Source organism: Rhinoraja longicauda, chromosome 24, assembly GCF_053455715.1.
Source record: "Rhinoraja longicauda isolate Sanriku21f chromosome 24, sRhiLon1.1, whole genome shotgun sequence".
NCBI lineage: Eukaryota > Metazoa > Chordata > Chondrichthyes > Rajiformes > Arhynchobatidae > Rhinoraja > Rhinoraja longicauda.
The window spans coordinates 27,693,510-27,714,577 of NC_135976.1; the positions used below are offsets into that span (position 1 = coordinate 27,693,510).

A 21,068-nucleotide genomic window follows, 5' to 3' on the forward strand; every position below is an offset into this window, starting at 1 on the left:
ATTCAAGTTCAAATCTAACTTATCAAAACTTCAAAGCCCAAGTGGAAAATATTATTTTTTGTAAATTGCTCTCTGGTGAATGTAGGTAATTCTTTGGCCTACATTTGCGTTGATTGGAGATGGAGGAAGTGGTGGTGAGACTGCACGGATAGCATAACTGGGCTGCACTACATGGGGAACCGAAAGTTGTAATGTGTGTTGTAATAGTTTAGAATGTGTGCAGCCAACTTGTGACTGCTTTGGTTGCAGGCTTTAATTAGAGATTTGCAATGTTTTTTGGAGGTGGGGCACAGCGAAGGGGTGCATTTTTTGTTAATTTGTGACCCAAATTCCCTTCATACCTCTGCCACAAGTGTTTTACTCTGATAGCAGTACTGTCTCTAGGTGGGTTCAAGGCTTGAACCTCAAACAAATCTCACTGATAGATAATGGAGGGAAAAAAACTGCTGGAAGAACTGTGTCAGACATCATGTGGAAGGAAATGGAAAATCGATTTTTCAGGTCTAGACTGTTCTTCTATGCTGAGATTAGAGGGGAGATGTATAGAGAAGTGGGGGAGGTGATGGGTCTGAGTGAGATGGGGTCAAGTAGGGAGAGGAGATGGCAACTGAGGATGGGAATTAAATGGAGAAGACGGGGCTGGAAATTATGGAAGTTGTAAAAACATAGAGGGATGGTGGCCAAATGAGATGTTGGGTGGATGGATAATGAACCTCTGAATATGGAGCTTGGCATCCCATGGAATTGTCCCATTTCGTGGATGTGAGTGGCCCTTCTGTTTCCCTCCACAAACTTTTGTGTACAACTTGTGAGAATACTTAGTTTAGTTAGTTTAATTTAGTTTATTGTCACATGTGCCGAGGTACAGCGAGAAGCTGATTCCTCCTGCTGGTTAAAAAGATGGTTGCATCTAGTGTTTAATGATGCACAGCATTTCCTATATCCTGGATGGCACAGTATCACAGTGGTAGAGTTGGTGCCTCACAGCGTCAGAGTCCTGGGTTCGATCCTGACTACGGGTGCTGTTGTTGTGGAGTTTGTACATTCTCCCTGTGACCATCTGGTTTCGTCCCACATTCCAAAGACATGCAGGTTTGTAGGTCAATTAGCCTCTGTAAATTCACCTTGGTGTGTCAGATGCAAAAGTGGGATAACACAGTGCTATGTACGGGGTGATTGGTGGTTTGCGAGGGCTTGGTGGGCCGAAGGGCCTGTATCCATGCTGCATCTCTAATGTGAAACCTAAAAAAACTAAAACTATGATGTCTATTAATATTTGGGTGCTTATGGCAAACTATATAAAGAGAAAAACACAGAAATCTATGTAATCCCTTAAACTGATCAAATGTTTTGTCTGTGTTCCTTCCAGGAGCAGTTTACAGCAATGAGAGATCTGTATATGAAGAATGGCCAGGGGTTTGCACTAGTATATTCTATAACTGCACAGTCAACGTTTAATGACTTGCAGGACCTGAGAGAACAGATCTTGCGAGTGAAGGATACTGAAGATGTAAGTACACTTGATTTAATTTTGCCTTCTAAATTTAAGTATTCCAATTCTTGAGCTTCTGTTAAGTTTGAAAATTTAAACTAAAAACTCTATTGGAAAAAATTGTATTTGACTCGTCTATTGAAATACTTCTTTGAGGATGTGACTGCTCGAAATAGCTGGAAGAGCCAGTGGGTGGGTGTAGTATATTTAAATTTTCACAACTTTCAGCAGCATTCTATTCATGAGTGGTCAAAAAAATGAACACATAAAATTGTGGGTAAAAAGTGGATATGGATAGAGAATTGGTATTGGATAGAAGAAAATTGGCATAAAGTTATTCTCATGTTGATCAGCTACATCTAGTGAGGCACTGCAGGGATTGGTGCTTGGGACCAGCTATTAGGAGATATGTATCCATAGCAATGTTGCAAAATGAGATGGGATTGCAAACAACTGACTTGAGGGTAAATTCTTGGTGGGAAGTGACTCTGTTTGGATCAAATTCTCCATTCTTTAGTGTGCTATCTGCAGACATCTTGATTTGCTACGTAGTTACTATGATTTCAATCACCTTGCCGTTACAATTTGGTTCCATTCGTTGTAGATCAGGTGACGTCTTATCTTACAGGTGCATCTGCCACTTCATTCATGTGTAGAAGTAAAGCTTCTTGCTATTACATGTGTCATGCACTGAAAAATTAATTTATAGTTTTACAATTTAATCCTGAGTCAGTTAGTGTAAATGTACATTTATACTTTTTTATTGGTACGATTTGTGAGAGTTATTTTCTCGGTCAAATTCCTTTCTAAATTGATAAATCTAATTTCCTGGAAATGTTCCCAAGCTATCAGCACTAGATTTTCAGAAAACGAGTCCATATTTTTTAAGGAGTTGCAGGCAATTTGATCTACAATTCTACAAATGGATGTAAAGAAGGTGAAAGCATAGAATCAATTAATGTAAAGGATTTATTGTGGATGAAATATCCAGTTTTTGTTTGTTAGCCAAACAGAATATAATTTCAAGAGATGTACTGCCCCTCTCTGCACCATCATGGGATATTCAGATTTGGCGATAACATTTTTAAAAAACTAGCAGATGAGAAAATTATTTATTCTTTTCAACGGATTTCCTCTGATCATCAAAATATAATGTTTTGCATGAAATGGCGCAACTTTTAAATTACTTTTCTGCCATGTTCATGGCAAACCTTACTTATATCTGTACAATAAAGCCGAAGACATGATACTATAAAGGCCAGGCCCAATGAGAGTGTTTGAAACTTGCATTTGATCTGGGGTGGGTGAGGGTTGGGGAGAATACGGACAATCCATTGTGGCATTGCAGTCAATGTAGGCCCAGATTGAACCAGCAAATAGCTAGTATAATGGCTGAAGAATATTTGGCCATTTAACTATATTCTGCTTTACACCTTTATACCCCCTCCCCTTCCCCCACACTCTCAAAAGCAAACATTGGTGTTTTAAACTTTGTAATATCATCTCTGGTATCCGGTTTTGATGGTCCAATAGCCTACTATATTGAAAGTGATGTGACATGTCCCTTTTAATACATTTCAAGTCTCTTAACAATTATTTTAATTTGACAGTAATCCACCAACAACGTAAAATAGCTAAACGCTTGGAGGTAATAAAGAGAATCCTGGGGAGGGGAGAAGAAATGGAGGTGGAGAAACTGGGATTGGAGATTAGTTTTGGAGCTTTGGGCACAGCCACTTTAAACGTGATCCATTGATTATAATTGGGGATGCAAAGGCTGTCAAAAATAGTATAGAGTTCAAAGATCACAACGAGCTGGAGGAGCTAAGGGATAAGGTCCTGGAGAGAATGGAAAAGTAATTTAAATATTGATTTGTTCTTGGACCAGCAGCTAATCATGGTCACAAAGCACAAGCTTTGGGATTCCGTGAATTAAAATATAAGTTTTTCTATCGGATTGCCTTGTAGTTGCAGTATCAGCTGTGCTATTGGGCTCTTGAGGAATGTATTTTGAATGCAACAATTAGATGTCGAAAATGCTTGAAAGGGGAAAACCCAGGTCCATTCAGCCCATCACAAAATACTCAAACTAATATCCATGAAGAGTCCTATTGGCTGAAATGGATTATTGAGGGCGAGGTAATTCAAACATGCTGTTCTGAGAATGTTCTTTTTTCCTTGTGTAATGGTGTAACTTGTTCTCATTGTTATCTATCTTAATGTCATTTTTTTAAATCCATGACAGTATTGTTTGCATTGGAACACAGTATTTACCTTTTCTCCAAATATTTGTAAATACAGATATTTATGGTTCATTTCAATATGAAGTCAAGACAAAGCACTATATGTACTAAACGTTTGTTCCCAGCAGCGATAGAAATTCGCCAAGTTCAACTTCAATGGTTTTGTTATTCCCCACCCTCAAATTTCCTTTGCCTTTATTGATAGGGCAGCTTCAACTGAGAGATTCATCTGGAGACTTGTAAACCCTCCAAGCTCTTTTTGAAAATTGCTCATGAATGCCCTTTCTTTGCCTTTCTTAAATTTTGTTCTTTCTTTGTCATATTAATGGTCCAATCAAAGTAGGCCACAGTGAAATCTGTTCCCACACTTAATGCAGCTGTATCAGGTGGTTGGGCAGGCGGAATACTTGTTCGCTACACATTTTAGTGTTGAATAAGGTGAGAATTGTCATGTTACATTGGTTCATGCTTGAGGTTATCCCTTGTTTTTGCAAGGGGGGCGGGAATAATTTATCTTTGGCCAGTTGCCGTTATCATGGTTTTCCAAAACCCCTATCGTACTGTGAGTACTGAGTTGGCCATGCGTTTTCATGTTTAGCTTTGTAGTAAGTATGCTGTGCATTCTGATCTGAGTAGTGAAATACTATGAATATTAGATATTGTTGTGCCTTCTAATTTCAACACTGATGCAACAGTTTTTGTCTGCATGTGCAATCTATACTTCAAGAATAAGACTAATGTGAACTGTTGAGCTAATTCTTTTAAATGGCAGTATTATACGGCACGGTAACGCAGCTTTACAGCGAATGCAGCGCCGGAGACTCGGGTTCGATCCTGACTACGGGTGCTGCACTGTAAGGAGTTTGTACGTTCTCCCCGTGACCTGCGTGGGTTTTCTCCGAGATCTTCGGTTTCCTCCCACACTCCAAAGACGTACAGGTATGTAGGTTAATTGGCTGGGTAAATGTAAAAATTGTCCCTAGTGGGTGTAGGATAGTGTTAATGTACGGGGATCGCTGGGCGGCACGGACTTGGAGGGCCGAAAAGGCCTGTTTCCGGCTGTATATATATGATATGATATTCTAGGATACAAAGTTGCAAGGTTTCAGCAGAGCAGAAACCAAAAGATTTCCTGTTGCTTGTAATGCCTCAGTCATATTAACAGGCATATCCACTCTTACAAAAGTGCATCCTTTCATCGTATGCACGTGGCTGTTGCTTCCTGCCTCCACTATTTTTTAATATTGCAGAACACGTCTCCATGGAACTGTGCTGGACACGTCTGAGGCCTCTTCCTCCTCACAGCCACCAAATTCATTGTTGTTGCTATCTGTGCATAGCTACAGCTGATAATATCAAGGATGTGATCTGCTATTCAGCCCCATCTTGTTTTGTGTACAACCGTATCAAATCTGTTGAAGATCCAAGTCACTTGTTGAGGTATCTAATCGTGTTGCATTTAATGAGGTATCATTTCTTCTGCACATGGGTAAGCTCCTTCAGCCTCGATAAGGCAATAATGCTTCTGTCTTTTAACTGTTGGTCTAATGGAACTATTTTCTAGATGGCACTCTTATTTTAAATTGTAAGATTACCTTCATTTGTCTGCACACTTATAACCTTTTTTTACCTTGACACTTTTAGTCATTGCGGATATTTAATTTAGATTATTCTCAAGAGTACAGAGTGAAAAGCTTTAGTTGCTTGCTAACCAGTCAGCGGAAAGACGATACACTATTGCAATCGAGCTATCCACAGGGTACAGATACATGATAAAGGGAATAATGTTTATTGCAAGGTGAAGTCCGATTAAAGATCGTCTGAGGATCTCCAATGAGGTAAATGGTAACTCGGGACTGCTCTCAAGTTATTGGTACAATGGTTCAGTTATCTGCTAGCAGTTGGGAAGAAACTGCCCCTGAATCTGCAGGTGTGCGTTTTCACATTTCTATACCTCTTGACTGATGGGAGAGGGGAGAAGAGGGAGTGGCCGGGGTGGGACTGTCCTTGATTATGCTGCTGACTTTGTAATGTGTAAACTATTCAAACAGCAGTTGTTTATTCTGTCATAATTAATCATAGTTACTTTTATATACAAATATTTCTCTTCAACCTCACTAGCTTATAAGAAACTTGGGAAGCCGACTTAAATCCAGACTTAAATACATCACTCGTACTTGATATCTGCAGTATTTAACTGTACTAGATGAAATTTTACAATTTTATTTCAAGAATTTGCTACCCCACCCACTTTCCCCTGCCCACCAAATCAGTATTGTTAAACAAGTTCCATGAAAGGAACTCCTGATTGGTGTTCAACCTAAAATATTGGAATGGTGGTCTTGGCTTCTAACCCCAATGAAACTTATAGAGCATGCTAAAATCTTTATTTCTGCTTTTTACAATGAAGCACGCATTGTTGCTTCATGACGATTTAGAATTTTTCCAATGTTGGTAAAATATTCAATAATTATACTTTAGAAAAACATCCTTTTAGTAAATATTTTCAAATATGTGTAGTATCACTGCTGGCAGAGATGGATATTTAATAAGTTAACATGAGCATACTTGGCTTCTGGGCATGGAGTGAATAATGAATTTGGGTGTATTTATGATCGATTTTAAATGAAATTTAATGTTATAGTTGTGACCTCTATGTGAAAGATGATGTCCAGCGTGGGTGCTTTCCTGTGTCCTTCACTTGAGAGGTACCGGGGCAGTCTTTCGTGCTTGGTGGTCTGCCGTTGTAAAGCTGGCCTTAATACATTGCAGAAATATGAAATAAGTTGTTGTTTTGATGGCTGCTTTAGTAACAAAGTCATATTCATTGTACTTCAGTCCCTGTTGTTGCTGTATGTGAACATGCAGGGAATGGAGGGATAAGCATCAGATGCAGGCAAATGAGGTTAGTTGAACTTGACATAATGAGCTTGACGTAACTTGAGGCAATATGGTGGCCCAAAGGGCCTGATTTTCTTTACTGGTCTGTTCCAGGTATGAAAAGAATCACATAAAAGAGCAGAGCATTCTTTGGGAGAATTCAACAGGTTTAGTACTGGCAATAAGTGTCAGTGTGTTCCCTGAAAGAGCTGTTTAGTTTATTACTGTCAGGTGTACTGAGGTACAATGACAAGCTTTATCCTGTCAGCTTGAAAGACAATGCGTGATTACACCTACAGTGTACAGATACAGGATAAAAGGAATAATGTTTAGTGCAAGGTCAAGTCTGATTAAAGAGAGTTTGAAAGTCTCCAATAGGGTAGATGGGCAGTCAGGACCGGTCTCTAGTTTGCTAATTGCAAACATGGTATTTGATATAGGTTTGATGGAGAAACTAGAAAATGCCTATACATTCCTTGACTTTATGATTAAACAGTCTTGCTTTCATATTTTGTTTTTTTAAAAAGCCCCAGATATTTTAAATTTGAGGTGGAGGCTGGAGTCTTGATGCTTAAGTGCATAGTGTAAAGCAGAAAACAGTCAATGGGATCTATACCTTGAAACATCCTTGAGTAGCAAGACAGGAAGTTAAAGCTATTTTTAAATGTCAGCAGGATTTGTAACTTTACAAATAGAGTACAAAAGCAAGGAAGTTTAGTTAAACCTTGAATCTCAGCTGAGGTATTGTCCAATTCAGGGTGAGGTACTTTCAGAAGGATGCTGAGGCCATGGGAGAGGATAAGGGGATTTCCTACAATGGTACCAGCAGTGGATCTCAATTATAAGGAACTAGAGAAGTTGAAATTATTCTGCTTGGAAATTTAGGAGGAGAGAAATGGGAAAGGTAATATGTACAAACTGAAGGTTTGGAGTAAATCATTTGCTGTAGGAACTGTATTGAGTGAGCACAAAGTGTAGTAGTGTGTTTGAAGACTTGGTGACTTTAGTACAGTAAATCCTCATTATTACGGACCTCTTTATAACTGATTCCAGTTACACTGCGTAGGCGATAGAAATTGACATGGCATTGAAATCTCTTTGATTGACACAACTCCATTAAACAATGTACCAAACAGCCTATAATATCTTTAGCTTGCAGTAACAAAGACTTATTTTTAGCTGTTAAGAACCATGTACATTCAGCAGGTTAGTATCTTTGGAGGGAGAAATGGAGTTAACGTTTAAGGTTGATGTCCTTTCATCCTGAACGATTTGGCGGTGGGAATCACACTTGGAGCGGGAGAGGGTTTCCTCACCCCCAAAGCCCCAGACGTCCCATTTTGCTGTCAATCTCTGAATGTGGGAATCGGCAGCGGTTATTGTCGTTCCCCAACTGAGGGGGGGGGAGGGTGGAAGATCCCAATGGTTTCCTTCTGTATAGTTAATTAGTGAAAGGCAGAGTGCCAATTCTTCTTAGCTTATCAAATTGACTAGTTCTGCAATCAATGCTTGCAAGTATCCATTCACCAAAAAAAATTGCTGGTGTTGGTAAATCTTTTAGCTAAAACTATCTACTTGAAATGCAGTATGCTGTCCCTCAGTTACGAATGGGTGACTTATGAACGAGTTCCTTTAATAAATTCAAAGTCCTATATGTGTACATGCATTCATTCCTATAAACGGCAGAACTAGTTTCCTTCACTTTTAGTAATTCCTCTTCATTGGTCATAAGTGTTTTTGATGCTATTCATTATAATACTGCTGCGGCAAGATTACCATATCAAGTGATTTTGTGTATTTCCAATTTATCAGCTTATGGATCTTTTAAAAATGAAACTTGTTTGCAGGTAGATGGAAATGGCTAGTATTGAGCAATCTGTTAATTTTACTGTAGGAAAACTTAATTCTCATAAGTAATGAGCACCACTGCTTTTATCATTGCTGGAAGTAACAGAACCATAGATTCAAAATTAAACTTTCTACACAAGATCAGTATCACTGTTTTGTAAGTCAAACCCAGAATTTGGTGTATGCTTTTTGATGACTGAGGGAAAAATTGGGGAAATTTTGGGTTCTGATAAATTTAATTAATTGAAGAGCTGCTTAAATTTTAAGTAGGGGTGGGGAGAAGTTACTAAACATTTAATGTTACAGTAAATTCTAAAGTGTTATTTTTAGGTTTTACTTTTTGCACTTCCAAATTTGTACACTATAATTTGCAAAACTGTTCAGATAAATACAGAAAGCCTAACTAGCCAAATGATTTTAAATTAAAATGCATTTCCTCTGACATTTGAGTCCAATCATATCCTAGCTTCATTGATTTATATTCTTGTAGGTAACCTTGCACGTTAGTTTGTGTGACTTGGGGTATTGGAATGGATTGTAAATTAACCCAAGGAAATAGAAATGACTTGTGGAACTTTTTTGTTACAGTAGTGATGCTAATTAAGCACATGACCTTTAGAGATACAGCACGGAAACAGGCCCTTTGGCCCACCGAATCCATGCCACCCTTCGGCCCACCGAGTCCATGCCTTCCAGTGACTTCTCGCACACTAACACTATCCTACACACTAAAGAAATTTGCCCTTTTACCAAGCCAATTAGCTTACAAACCTGTATGTGTTTGAAGTGTGGGAGGAAACCGGAGAACCCAGAGAAAAATGTTCATGAGGTGAACATACAAACTCCTTACAGACAGCACTGGTAGTCAGGATTGAACCCAGGTCTCTGACGCTGTCAGGTAGACTCTACAGCTGTGTGCTGTGTACCCAGAACATACAAACCTAAAAGAACTAGTACTGTTCCTATTTATGCTTTACTAGTTTTGATTCTTGGTGAATGTTTTGTGTGCCGTAGCTTTAAGAATGTGATTGCGAGTGGCTCAATTTCTGTTTGGCAAAAAATGATTGACCTTTTCTTGAGTCTCTTCACTTTTTAAAAACCTAATTTGCAAGAATGCGTTTATAGCCTTGGCTTTTAATTCCCTGTGCTGTTGTAGTTTTCTTGTACAATCTTAACAAAAGCCTCAAAACTTCATGTAGCACATCGTAAATCTGCAATAAACGGTGTGTTTTGGCAGTTAGACACAAAATGCTGGAGTAACTCAGCGGGACTGGCAGCATCTCTGGAGAGAAGGAATGGGTGACGTTTCGGTTCTAGACCCTTCTTCAGACCCGAAACGTCACCCATTCCTTCACTCCAGTGATGCTGCCTGTCCTGCTGAGTTACTCCAGCATTTTGTGTCTACCTTTGATTTAAACCAGCACCTGCAGTTCTTTCTTACACATGTTTTGGCAGTTGTTGCCCCAAGTGATATGGTTCTTATATTTAGTACTTAATGAGAAATTTCTCCTGGAGGAATGGATGGGTTGCCTCGATGCTAATATTCTACTATATGGACATCTGCCTTTTTGGCTGGTTGTCTAATATTTCTGCTTTTAAAGTTCATTGTGGGCAGTTATGTGGCTGAAGAATATCTATCTATTTTGCTATCTGAAGCACTGAAACCTTTGTAAAAAATACAATTTTCACAGGCTTGTGAAACGTGCCTTTTATTAATAATCGAACGTCAGTAAACCAAATGTTGCCTATGTTTTAACTTGGTCTGGTTGATCTCCCAGTTCCTGAAACTTTGGATTTTAGTTTACTCCCTTCCAGCAGCATTACCATTACAATATGGATTTGGGATGTAGTGGTTCTCGTATTTATGGCGTGGGTGATGACCACTTGTGGGGTCTGTACTTCAGAAAGGATGCCAACGCTTTAGATTGCAAGCAGAGAACATTTTTTCAGAGCAGTATCAGGGGATAGAGAATTGAGTCATGTAAAGAAACTAGAAACACTTAGAATTGTTATTCTTTGGAACAAAAGGTTAAGATGAGATGTAATAGAGTTCAAAATTGACGTCTTATTCCAGGGATGGAAAAAACGATTAATTTGAAGTCAGTATTCAGATTAACACTGGACTTGGCAAGTAGAATGATAAATTATTTTACTGGGATGGTCTGGCTGAATGACTGAGTGAATTTGGTAGTAACTTTCAGGAAGGGTTTTGAGGAGCAGCACATTGGTGCAGAACTGCTGCCTTGCAGCTCTAGGGACTCTGGTTCGATCCTGACAATGGGTGCTGTCTGCATGGAGTTTGTATATTCTCCCTGTGACCGCATGGGTTTTCTCTGGGTGGTCTGGTTTCCACCTCATTCCAAAGACGTGCAAATTTGTAGGTTATTTGGCTTCTGTAAATTGTCCCTAGTGTGTAGGATAGAACTAGTGTATGGATGATTGCTGGTTGGCATGGAGTCAGTGGCCGAAGGGCCTCTACATGCTCTATCTCTAAACTAAAACTAAGTTTGCAGACATACAACTGAAAGGCTTAGCCTGCAGGGCTAAGGAAAGAAGCGGGAACTAGTTGGATAGCCCTTTCAAATAGCCAGCAGAGTATAATGTCACAGCATTGAGGAGTACTGAGTAATATGTTGTATAATTTAGTTTGTATTTTGTATCCACATGAAATATGTTAAGGAATTAAAGTGCACTTCATGTAGAGGATTATAAATTTTAATTTTACAAGTGAAGTGCTATTGAGGGCTTTATGACACAGTTTATCTTATTTGTAAGCCATGTTCTGTGACATTGTAACAAGAGTTCTCATTTATTCCATATACAGTAAGACACCTCAGTGTAGCACCAAATGTGGGCATGCAGTGAGATTCTATAATTCTGAGTGCATGGCCTTTTAAGCAATCGTTTAGTGTGGGGTAACAGAACAGATTTTTACAATATAGTAATGCTATTTCCTACTTTGCAGCCAACAGGACATGATGGAAGGGAATGTTGAGTCCGGGAAATCTCTTTAAATGCTGGAATCTGAAATAAAAACAGAAATGCTGGAAGAACTCAGCCAGTCGAATAGTTATTGCAGAACAAGAAACCAGTTAATTAATGCTTTAGGTCAGAGAGCCTTCCTTGTGACTGTTCCTCTGTGTCTGGTTCCTGCCGGGGCAGAGGAGTTTGGAAGGCTGGGGTTAGTGCCAGATTTCCATCACTGCAGTGCTGTCAGTAATGTGACACTCCACATAGCGCTTTAGTGACCTTTTAACACCAATTCCATTAGCACTCTTGTTCCTGGGAGTGCATCCTGAACACTGAGCAAGGTACTGTTATTTATTTCCAATGGCTGGCAAAGTTTGCATAAGTCCTTGGACCAGTTTTGAATGAGCGGTGGGGCAAGCTTTCAGTGTGCCTGCGAAAGGCAAATTTGCTTCAATACTCAAATGGAACTATAATTTTACAAAATAGCATGTTGGGAATGCTTAAGTACTTTTCACCATGGATGCACAATCATGTGGTCTCTTGAGCTTCCCTGTGTTTCAAAGAGTTGAGCAGCTGATTAGCTCATTTTTTCTGCTCATTGTACTCCCTAATCTGTTGCTAGGTGATGCATGAATTATCTGAAGTAACTCTGCCCAGCTTCCATGTTGACCTGAGCTGTGGCGTTGCTCGAGAGCAAGTGGGCAATCCTCTCGATGGCTCGTCCATACATTTGCCCTGCACCGCTGCTCTTAGTTACTGAGCAATCTCATGCCGGTAAATTATACCTTTTAAATCGTAGTAATCTTTGAAAGAAAAGGCTGTGCAAACACTGCACTCTGCGTCATGCATGAAAAGCAATAGCAGGACCCCGTACCCTCTGTCCTGACGTAATGGCATCGTCCTAACAGGATGAACACTCTCCATCTGGCTCTCCCACTGCTTTTTATGTAGGTTTTATGTAACATGGAAGGAAATGATTAGGGTGGATGTTGTTCCAGTTATATGCCCATTGAACAGTAGCTCATGGGTAGATTTATTTCTCATTAGAACACTTTGTTACAGTTCACCAGCAGTGCAAATGAACTGTTAAAAAAAAAAAAGCCATCCATTATAGTCTCAGTTGAGGTTTGTGTGAATAAACAACAGTGGCATCTCTAGAGACTTTCTTTAGAGTTGTTGGATGGCATGGTTTCTTACTATTTAAATTCAATCAGTGTTGCCATTTAAAATACTTGTCAGCCCCTTTTCCTCGTATTAAATAAATGTGTGGTATGATATTATTGATGTTATGCTTCACTAGTACCAGTGTATGTTGAGAGAGATTAAAGGAGGACTTGCAAGCTATTGTGTAGGAAAGAACTGCAGATGCTGGTTTAAATCGAAGGTAGATACAAAATGCTGGTGTAACTCAGTGGGACAGGCAGCATCTCTGGAAAGAAGGAATGGGTGACGTTTCGGGTCGAGACTCTTCTTCAGACTCCGACTTCAGTTTGCAAGCCATTGTCTTTGATAATGGACGTCATTGGGGATGGTATTGAGAGTGATCTCAAATTTTCTTTTTAATCATATGCATTTATATGCATTTGGGTAGGGCTGATTAGGGATAATTGGCATAGTTTCGTATGTGGGAAATTGTAGGATTTACTCCCATTTGGAAGAAAATGGGCTAATTGGGGATAGCCAGCACAGCCGGTCATGTCTCACTAACTTGATTGTGTGCTTTGAGACGGTGATGGAGGACATTAGTTATGGAGTATGCATTCTGGTCGCTCCATTACAGGAAAGACTTGGAGGCTTTGGAGAGGGTGTGGAGGTTGGGCTGGCTAGGACTTTATTCTTTGGTGCACATGAGGATGAGGAGTGATATTAGAGATGTGTATAAAATCACGAGGGGAATAGAGAAGGTGAATGCAGTTTTTAACCCAGAGTAGAGCAATCCAGAATCAGAGGATGTACGTTTAAGGTGAGGGGGTCAATATTTAATGGGAACCCAAGGGGCATTTATTTTGTATGGTGGGTATATGGAATGTGTTGCCAGAGGTAGTTGAACCGGCTACTATGGATGTGAAATGTTCAGAGGGATATAGGCCAAAGCTGGGCAAATGGGACTAGCTTAGATGGGGCATCTTGGTTGCCATAAATAAAGTTGAGTCAAAGGGCCTATTTCCTTGCTGTATGACTCTATCTGGAGTTAAATTTCAAGACTGAAAAGAAGTGGGCTACATGTAATGCAGAGTTGCAATGACACATGACTAGGGCTATGAAAGTTTACATTTAAAGTTGGTCATTTATTTTTGACAATTCAGTCTTGTGGCAGCAGGTAAACTAGATTAAGCCTACATTATGTAAATGCATGAAGAAAGGTTGAAAGAAATGTCTTGTGTAGTACTTTTTGAAACCGCCATCTCCAAATGTGCTTTCAAACTAACGTCGTGATGACAGCTTCCGCAACCACAAAGTAATGCCCTGACGAATGTTTGAGGGATAAATATTGACCAATACAACTATCTTGCTTTCATTATGAAACCATCATTGGAGGACAGATGGTGCCTTCTTTAAATGCCTCATTTGAAATATGACTTGTTGTTCTAGACTTCACGCTTGAGGGTCAAACTGATCTTGAACCACTACCCTTCTGACTCCCGGGCACACCGACCCTTAAGTGACACCTGTGTGTGCAACTTTCTTCCTCTTAACGGATTAATCTCGCATGGAGTTGCACATGGGAATTAAAATCAGAATATTCAGATAAAGAGGTGGAGACACAATGCTGGAGTAACTGGGTCAGGTAGCATCTCTGGAGTAAAGGAATCAGTGACGTTTTGGGTCGAACCCTTCTTTAGACTGCTAAGCTCTTCTACCCCATTATTCACATTTGTAATGAACAATGTCCTTTTTCAATATCTAGATTACACTTCTTCCCACCCTGCATCCTGTAAAGACTCTGTCCCCGACTCACAATTCCTCCGTCTATGCCGCATCTGCGCCCAGGATGAGGTTTTTCATACCAGATCATCAGAGCTGTCCTCATTCTTTAGGAATCGGGGGTTCCCCTCTTCCATTATAGATGAGGCTCTCACTAGGGTCTCTTTGATATCCCGCAGATTCGCCCTTGCTCCCCCTCCCCCCATTTGTAACAAGGACAGAGTCCTCCTTGTCCTCACCTTGTCCCATCAGCTGTTGCATACAGCATATAATCCTCCAATACTTTTGCCACCTCCAATGGGATCCCACCACTAGCCACATCTTCCCATCTCCACCCCTTTCTGCTTTCCGCAGAGACCGTTCCCTCCGCAACTCCCTGGTCAACTCGTCCCTTCCCACCCAAACCACCCCCTCACCAGGCACTTTCCCCTGCAACCGCAGGCGATGCAACACCTGTCTCTTTACCTCCCACCTCGACTACATCCAAAGAACCAGACAGTCTTTTCAGGTGAGGCAGAGGTTCACTTGCACCTCCTCCAACCTCATCTACTGTATCCGCTGTTCCAGATATCAACTTCTGTACATCGGCGAGACCAATGTTTCGCTGAACACTTCTGCTCAGTCCGCCTTAACCAACCTGATCTCCCGGTTGCTCAGCACTTTAACTCCCCCTCCCATTCCCAATCTGATCTTTCTGTCCTGGGCCCCTTCCATTGTCGGAGTGACAGCGCAAATTGGAGGAACAGCACCACATATTTCGCTTGGGTAGCTTATACCCCAGCGGTATGAACATTGACTTCTCTAACTTCAAATAGCTCTTGCTTTCCCTCTCTTTCCAGCCCCTCCCCCTTCCCAGTTCTCCCACCAGTCTTACTGTCTCCAACTACATTCTATCTCTGTCCCGCCCACTCCCCTGACATCAGTCTGGAGAAGGGTCTCGACCCGACCACACATTCCTTCTCTCCAGAGATGCTGCCTGTCCCGCTGAGTTACTCCAGCATTTTGTGTGTATCTTCAATGTACTTTTTCAATATGGATACAACCAATTTTGAATAGAATTCAGATGAAAAGTAAAGCTTTGTAATTATCAATATTGCTGAGGCAGTTTCAGTGAATGTTCATGTGTAAATCTTCACTTTTAAACCATATGCAATCATTGAATGAGACTATAAATGTGTTGTATCTGAAATAGAAGGTTCTTGTTCACTTTCTTGGGCACAAATGTAAAAGGTAGTTTTAAATAACTGCCTCATTGCAGAACATTGAGATAAATATTGGTATATTTTCTGTTCTGATGTCAACTGGTTAATTAGATGATTTGTATGGACTTTACAAATGTTGTTCAGATGTAAATCTACTGAAACATTAAATGGTAAAGCAGTTAGAGTTTCTACACTTTTGATATTATTGTCTTAAAATTCCACGAGAGAGTTAACTAATCTACACTTAAAACGTTGCGTCAAACATATTGTGGTTTTGTCAATTAAGCCCCAAATTAAATTTGTTCTTTGAAAGTTTAGCTTGCTTTAACAGGATAATTTGAGGAAGTTTGGATGATCCTGAGTGTTTATATTTCTTCCAGATTTTGATTAAAATCAAAAAGCCTTATCGTGAAAATTTATGGGATATGTGACACGATGCCAAAAAAGGAAATTCAGTTCGCTTCTGGCCAGCTGTAATGTTGGTGTCTGTTGAGAGGAAAGCGGTGTGCTTCCTTTTAAAAAATAAAAAGTATTTAAATGTGAAGAGGCAGTTTTCCTTTAGGGCATGATTGCTGTGGAATTGTTTAGAAATAAAATCAAAAATAGGCTTGGTTATAAATCAAAGCCGATCATTTGACAGATTTTGTTTGAGGTTTAAAAGGCCAAAACTAGACCCACGCCCTGTTGTAATCCCAAATTAGTCATCAAGTATGAGAAGTGACCTTTTAAGATCTTCCACCAAGCCAAATATTTCAAAAGATTTTATTTAAGAAAAATGACTTGTCCACAAATCATCGACTAATTTAGAGGAAGGATATTCTTGCTATTGAGGGCGTGCAGCGTAGGTTTACTCGGTTAATTCCCGGAATGGCGGGACTGTCGTATGTTGAAAGACTGGATCGACTAGGCTTGTATACACTGGAATTTAGAAGGATGAGAGGAGATCTTATCGAAACGTATAAGATTATTAAGGGGTTGGACACGTTAGAGGCAGGAAACATGTTCCCAATGTTGGGGGAGTCCAGAACAAGGGGCCACAGTTTAAGAATAAGGGGTAGACCATTTAGAACTGAGATGAGGAAAAACTTTCAGTCAGAGAGTTGTAAATCTGTGGAATTCTCTGCCTCAGAAGGCAGTGGAGGCCAATTCCCTGAATGCATTCAAGAGAGAGCTAGATAGAGCTCTTAAGGATAGCGGAGTCAGGGGGTATGGGGAGAAGGCAGGAACGGGGTACTGATTGAGAATGATCAGCCATGATCACATTGAATGGCGGTGCTGGCTCGAAGGGCCGAATGGCCTCCTCCTGCACCTATTGTCTATTGTCTAATGTTTTTAGTGCGCTTTAGTGAGGTATCTAAAAATAATACTTGAGCAGATATTGTTTAAATCTTCCTTAAAATTCAAGAGTAGTAAAACTATTTAAGGAAAAGTCTTTAAACACTGAGTTTAGTGTACTATTCTAAAACGGAGCCATTCTGGTTTACACATAGTTCCCTTCCCTGCCACAGCTGGTTATACAAGCCTGTAGTGATAGGTTTTGTTTTTAGTATTACTGTACATAGAAACAAAGACTTTACCTAGTTTTGCTGTGCTGCACTTTGCCCATCCTGTTCTTTAATTTACACAGATCCTGTTTATTTTGTATTTCCGCACTGTACAAATAAGGTAATGTATATGGTGCTAATCTCGGAAGTACAGATTTCAACCAAGAGCCTTTATGTAAGTTTTGATTTCTGCCTAATGCCAAGGAGCAAGCATTTCACGTCTTGATTTCCAATAGCTGGAGAATTAAGTGATTAGACAATTTAAATTGAAGTAAAATTAAATTAAGGATATTGACAATCAAGCAGTTTCTGAAGTTTTCTGGATTTCTACATTTGTTCAGTTAGGTTTAGTTCAGCGTGGGAACAGGCCCATCGCCCTGCTGAGTCCACATTGACCATCGATCACCCTCACATGAGTTCTATCCTACACTCTAGGGACAGTTTACAAGCCAATTAACCTATAAACCAGGAAATCTTTGGAATGTGGGAGGAAACCAGAGCACATGGAGAAAACCCATGCAGTCACAAACTCCGTACGGACGGTACTTGTAGTCAAGATCGAACCCGAGTCTCTGGCGTTGTAAGGCAGCAACTCTACTGCTGTACCACCTTGCTGCCCTAAAGATGGATGAGCCCACCTTTATGGGAATTATTATCCAAAGCAGCTTTATTGTTTCTCATCTGTCTGGTTGCCTTGTCCTTCAGAGCTGGCTCAAGTGCTGTGTAAGCTGACAATGTATTGTGTACCTGCTGTGCTCGGAATTTGTCAACTGGTGGTAAAGGAAAGCGTACAAGTTTTCTTGCTTTCTTTACTGCTGGTATTCTTGTCCATATTGATTGATGTTCTAACTTGCTGGTATCTTCGAATAATGTTAGAATAAGGGTGGCGAACCTGTGGAATTCATTGCCACAGATGACTATAGAGGCCAAGTCAATGGATATTTTTAAGGTGGAGATTGACAAATTCTTAATTAGTAATGGAGTTAGGGGTTATGGGGTGAAGGCAGGAGAATGGAGTGAAGAGGGAAAGATAGATCAGTCATGATTGAATGACGGAGTAGACTTATTCTGTTTCTAGAACCAATGGACGTGGTCAATTCCTACATTAAGCTCTGGTGGCTCTATCAGGATTTGGGGCTGTTACCTCTGACATATAGAGCTATTGTTTAATTGTCTTTAGGATGTTTTTCAATTATGGCATAAATACCCAGTTCCTTGTCTTTTGGTTGGTGTGTCCTGGTTGCATCAATGTCTTGCCCTGAATACTGCTGGGTGAAGCAACTGATTTCATTTTGTTACATAATTTGTACCTTGTTGCACGCCAGGCCACCAGATATTTGTGTCTCTGTATTGGGAATCTTGAATAGATAGCTAGGCTAAAGACTGTATATTTCTTCTGGTAATGATATTGCTAGACTGCTTAAAAAAAAAAAACCTCATTGGTTTCATGTTCTTCATTCCCTGCCCACTACCGTAAGCAATTGCAAGGAGTTAAACATGTAGCCCAGTGCATTACACAGACTAGAATTCCCACCATTGACCCCATTGCACTTCACACTGCCTCTCAAAAAGAAGCCAACATAATCAAAGACATTTCCCATGCTGGTCATTCCTTTCCACTGCAGAAGGTATGAAGCTTGAAAGCACGTTCCACCAGACTTGAACAGCTGCTCCCCCTCTATCAGGCTTCAGAATTGCCCTTCTGTAAGCTGTGATACTGTCCAAATCACTTCTATCCCATTGAGGACATTGAACTTTGTCTATGGAAGTAATGCACTACAATGCTGAGAACTAGTCTGCACTCTGTATCTTCCCCTTTATATATCTTACTTGAATATGACTTGATTGTATTTATGTATGATATATCTGATGTTTGGATAGCATGCAAAACACACCTTTTCACTGTTATCCTGATTCGGTAAATCTTTGTTCAGAAAATAGGTTTTTCAGCCTTGACATATGACATGTTTATTACATCGCCTGGGCCACTGCAGTCCAGTGGAATCTTCATTGTGATATCAAACAGGATGCGTTATCGATGACTTGAGCACTAAACTATGAATCGGAGCCAAACATTACTCCTTTGTTCTTTGTCAACCGTGTCAATTTATTGAGGTTTGCTAATGTTAATTTGTGCTATAACCTGGTCAAATTAGATTGTCTTTACAACTTGTTATGATATGTAAGGCAATTATTACAACAGACATGCTTTGGCATAAAAATCGATGTGTCAATTTGTTACTAAAACTAAACTTTATAGAAGCAAGTCAAAAATTGTTGGAACACAGCCTGTTCATGCAAGTTTGCTGAAATGTAGAAATTGTTTCACCAAGTCACCTGGTTAATAGTTCTAATGTTGATGTCTGGCTGCACAAGAAGTTAAGCTCTAAAATGTACAAATTTTAATCTAAATACGCAATTCTTCGTTAAGTTTCACATTCTATGGGAAGGGCAAATGTTTCCATGTAGTTGAGACATTAGGCCTCAACATATCTGTGGCAAATCTGAACATTTAGGGCTGCAGTATGATTTGGGTTCTCGCAAACGTTTTCTATGTGGAAGCATCGATGGGTAGGATTATTTTAATCAATAAATGTTTCTTAATTGCAACGTTTAAGAAGCATTTAGACAGTACATGGATAGGATAGGTTTAGAGGGATATGGGCCAAACGCAGGCAGGTGGGGGGGACAAGTGTAGATGAGATGTCGGTGTGGGCATGTTGGGCCGAAGGACCTGTTTCCACGCTGTATGACTAATAATGGGAAGCATTTGTTTGTTCCGCTTGATTGGTAACATGTAATAATTGCAAATAAAGTTACATTATCCAATTTAAATGCGTAGGAATTTACAGCCAAATGTCTAACTTTACTGCTTGTTTTCATTCAGGTTCCCATGATTCTGGTTGGCAATAAATGCGACTTGGAAGATGAACGAGTAGTGGGAAAAGAACTGGGGCAGAACCTAGCAAGACAATGGAATAACTGTGCCTTTTTAGAGTCCTCTGCAAAATCGAAGATCAATGTTAATGAGGTAGGTTCACACATCCATTCTGTAAGGCTAAACGTAATATACATGTTTTATTTAATTGATTTGCATATAACTAATTCAGAAAATAAAAGACTGACACACTAGTGCAGAGATATGTACTTTAAATGTAGAAAGGCAAGGTTTACTTGTCTAGCAGTTTTCTTCCTGGCCTGGGAATGTAAAATATTACTCGGGTAGCTTTCTCTAATTCTCTAATGCTGTTCGGCACATGGTTCCTATTCTTAGACAAGGTTTTAGTCGATAGAACTATTCAGCATGGAAATGGCCCTTCAGCCCAACTTGTCCATTCTGATAAGTTGCCCAACTGAGCTTGTCCCACTTGCTGCACCTGGCCCATATTTCTCACTTTCCTATCCATGTACCTGCCCAAGTGCCTTTTGAATTGAAACTGCCTCTACCACTAACTCTAGCAGCTCATTCCATCCTCTGAAGACATTGTCCATCAGATCCTTTTTTAACTCTTTCCCCTCTCACTTTAAACCTATGCCCTCTAGTTTTAGACTTGCCTACCCTGGGGAAAAACTGGTTATTCATATTATCTATATCATATAAGATGTTATAACCCTCAAGGTGACTCCTGTACCTTAGATAGAGTTCCCCTGGCTCTCCTTTCACCCCACCAACCTCTGCATCCACCACGTCATTCATCATTTTTACCACCCATGATACCACCATCGGTCACCTTGCAATCGCAACCCTTTTCCGATTTCTGTAGAGTCTACTCCCTACAACTCCTTGCTTTACTTTCCCGCCCAACTTTCACCCTCTCCGGATACTTTCTCCCTCTACCACAGAACATGTCTCCATACCTCCCCTCTCACTTCCATCCAGGGACCCCAACAGCCCTTGCAAGTGAGACAGATTCAGTTGTACTAACAACCTCGTCCCTTGTACACAGAGCTCCCGGTGCGGCCT

At 40.2% G+C, this 21,068-nt stretch overlaps 1 protein-coding gene across 2 annotated transcripts in view; it reads left to right on the top strand.

The window, feature by feature from the left end:
* rap1aa (RAP1A, member of RAS oncogene family a) overlaps positions 1–21,068 on the top strand; it is a 90,297-nt gene that overhangs the window by 64,875 nt on the left and 4,354 nt on the right. For both annotated transcript variants that reach the window (XM_078420880.1, XM_078420881.1), the window contains exons 5-6: positions 1,370–1,510; positions 19,992–20,135. In XM_078420880.1, coding sequence (XP_078277006.1) covers positions 1,370–1,510; positions 19,992–20,135 — 285 coding nt within the window. The remainder of the gene's footprint in view (positions 1–1,369; positions 1,511–19,991; positions 20,136–21,068) is intronic.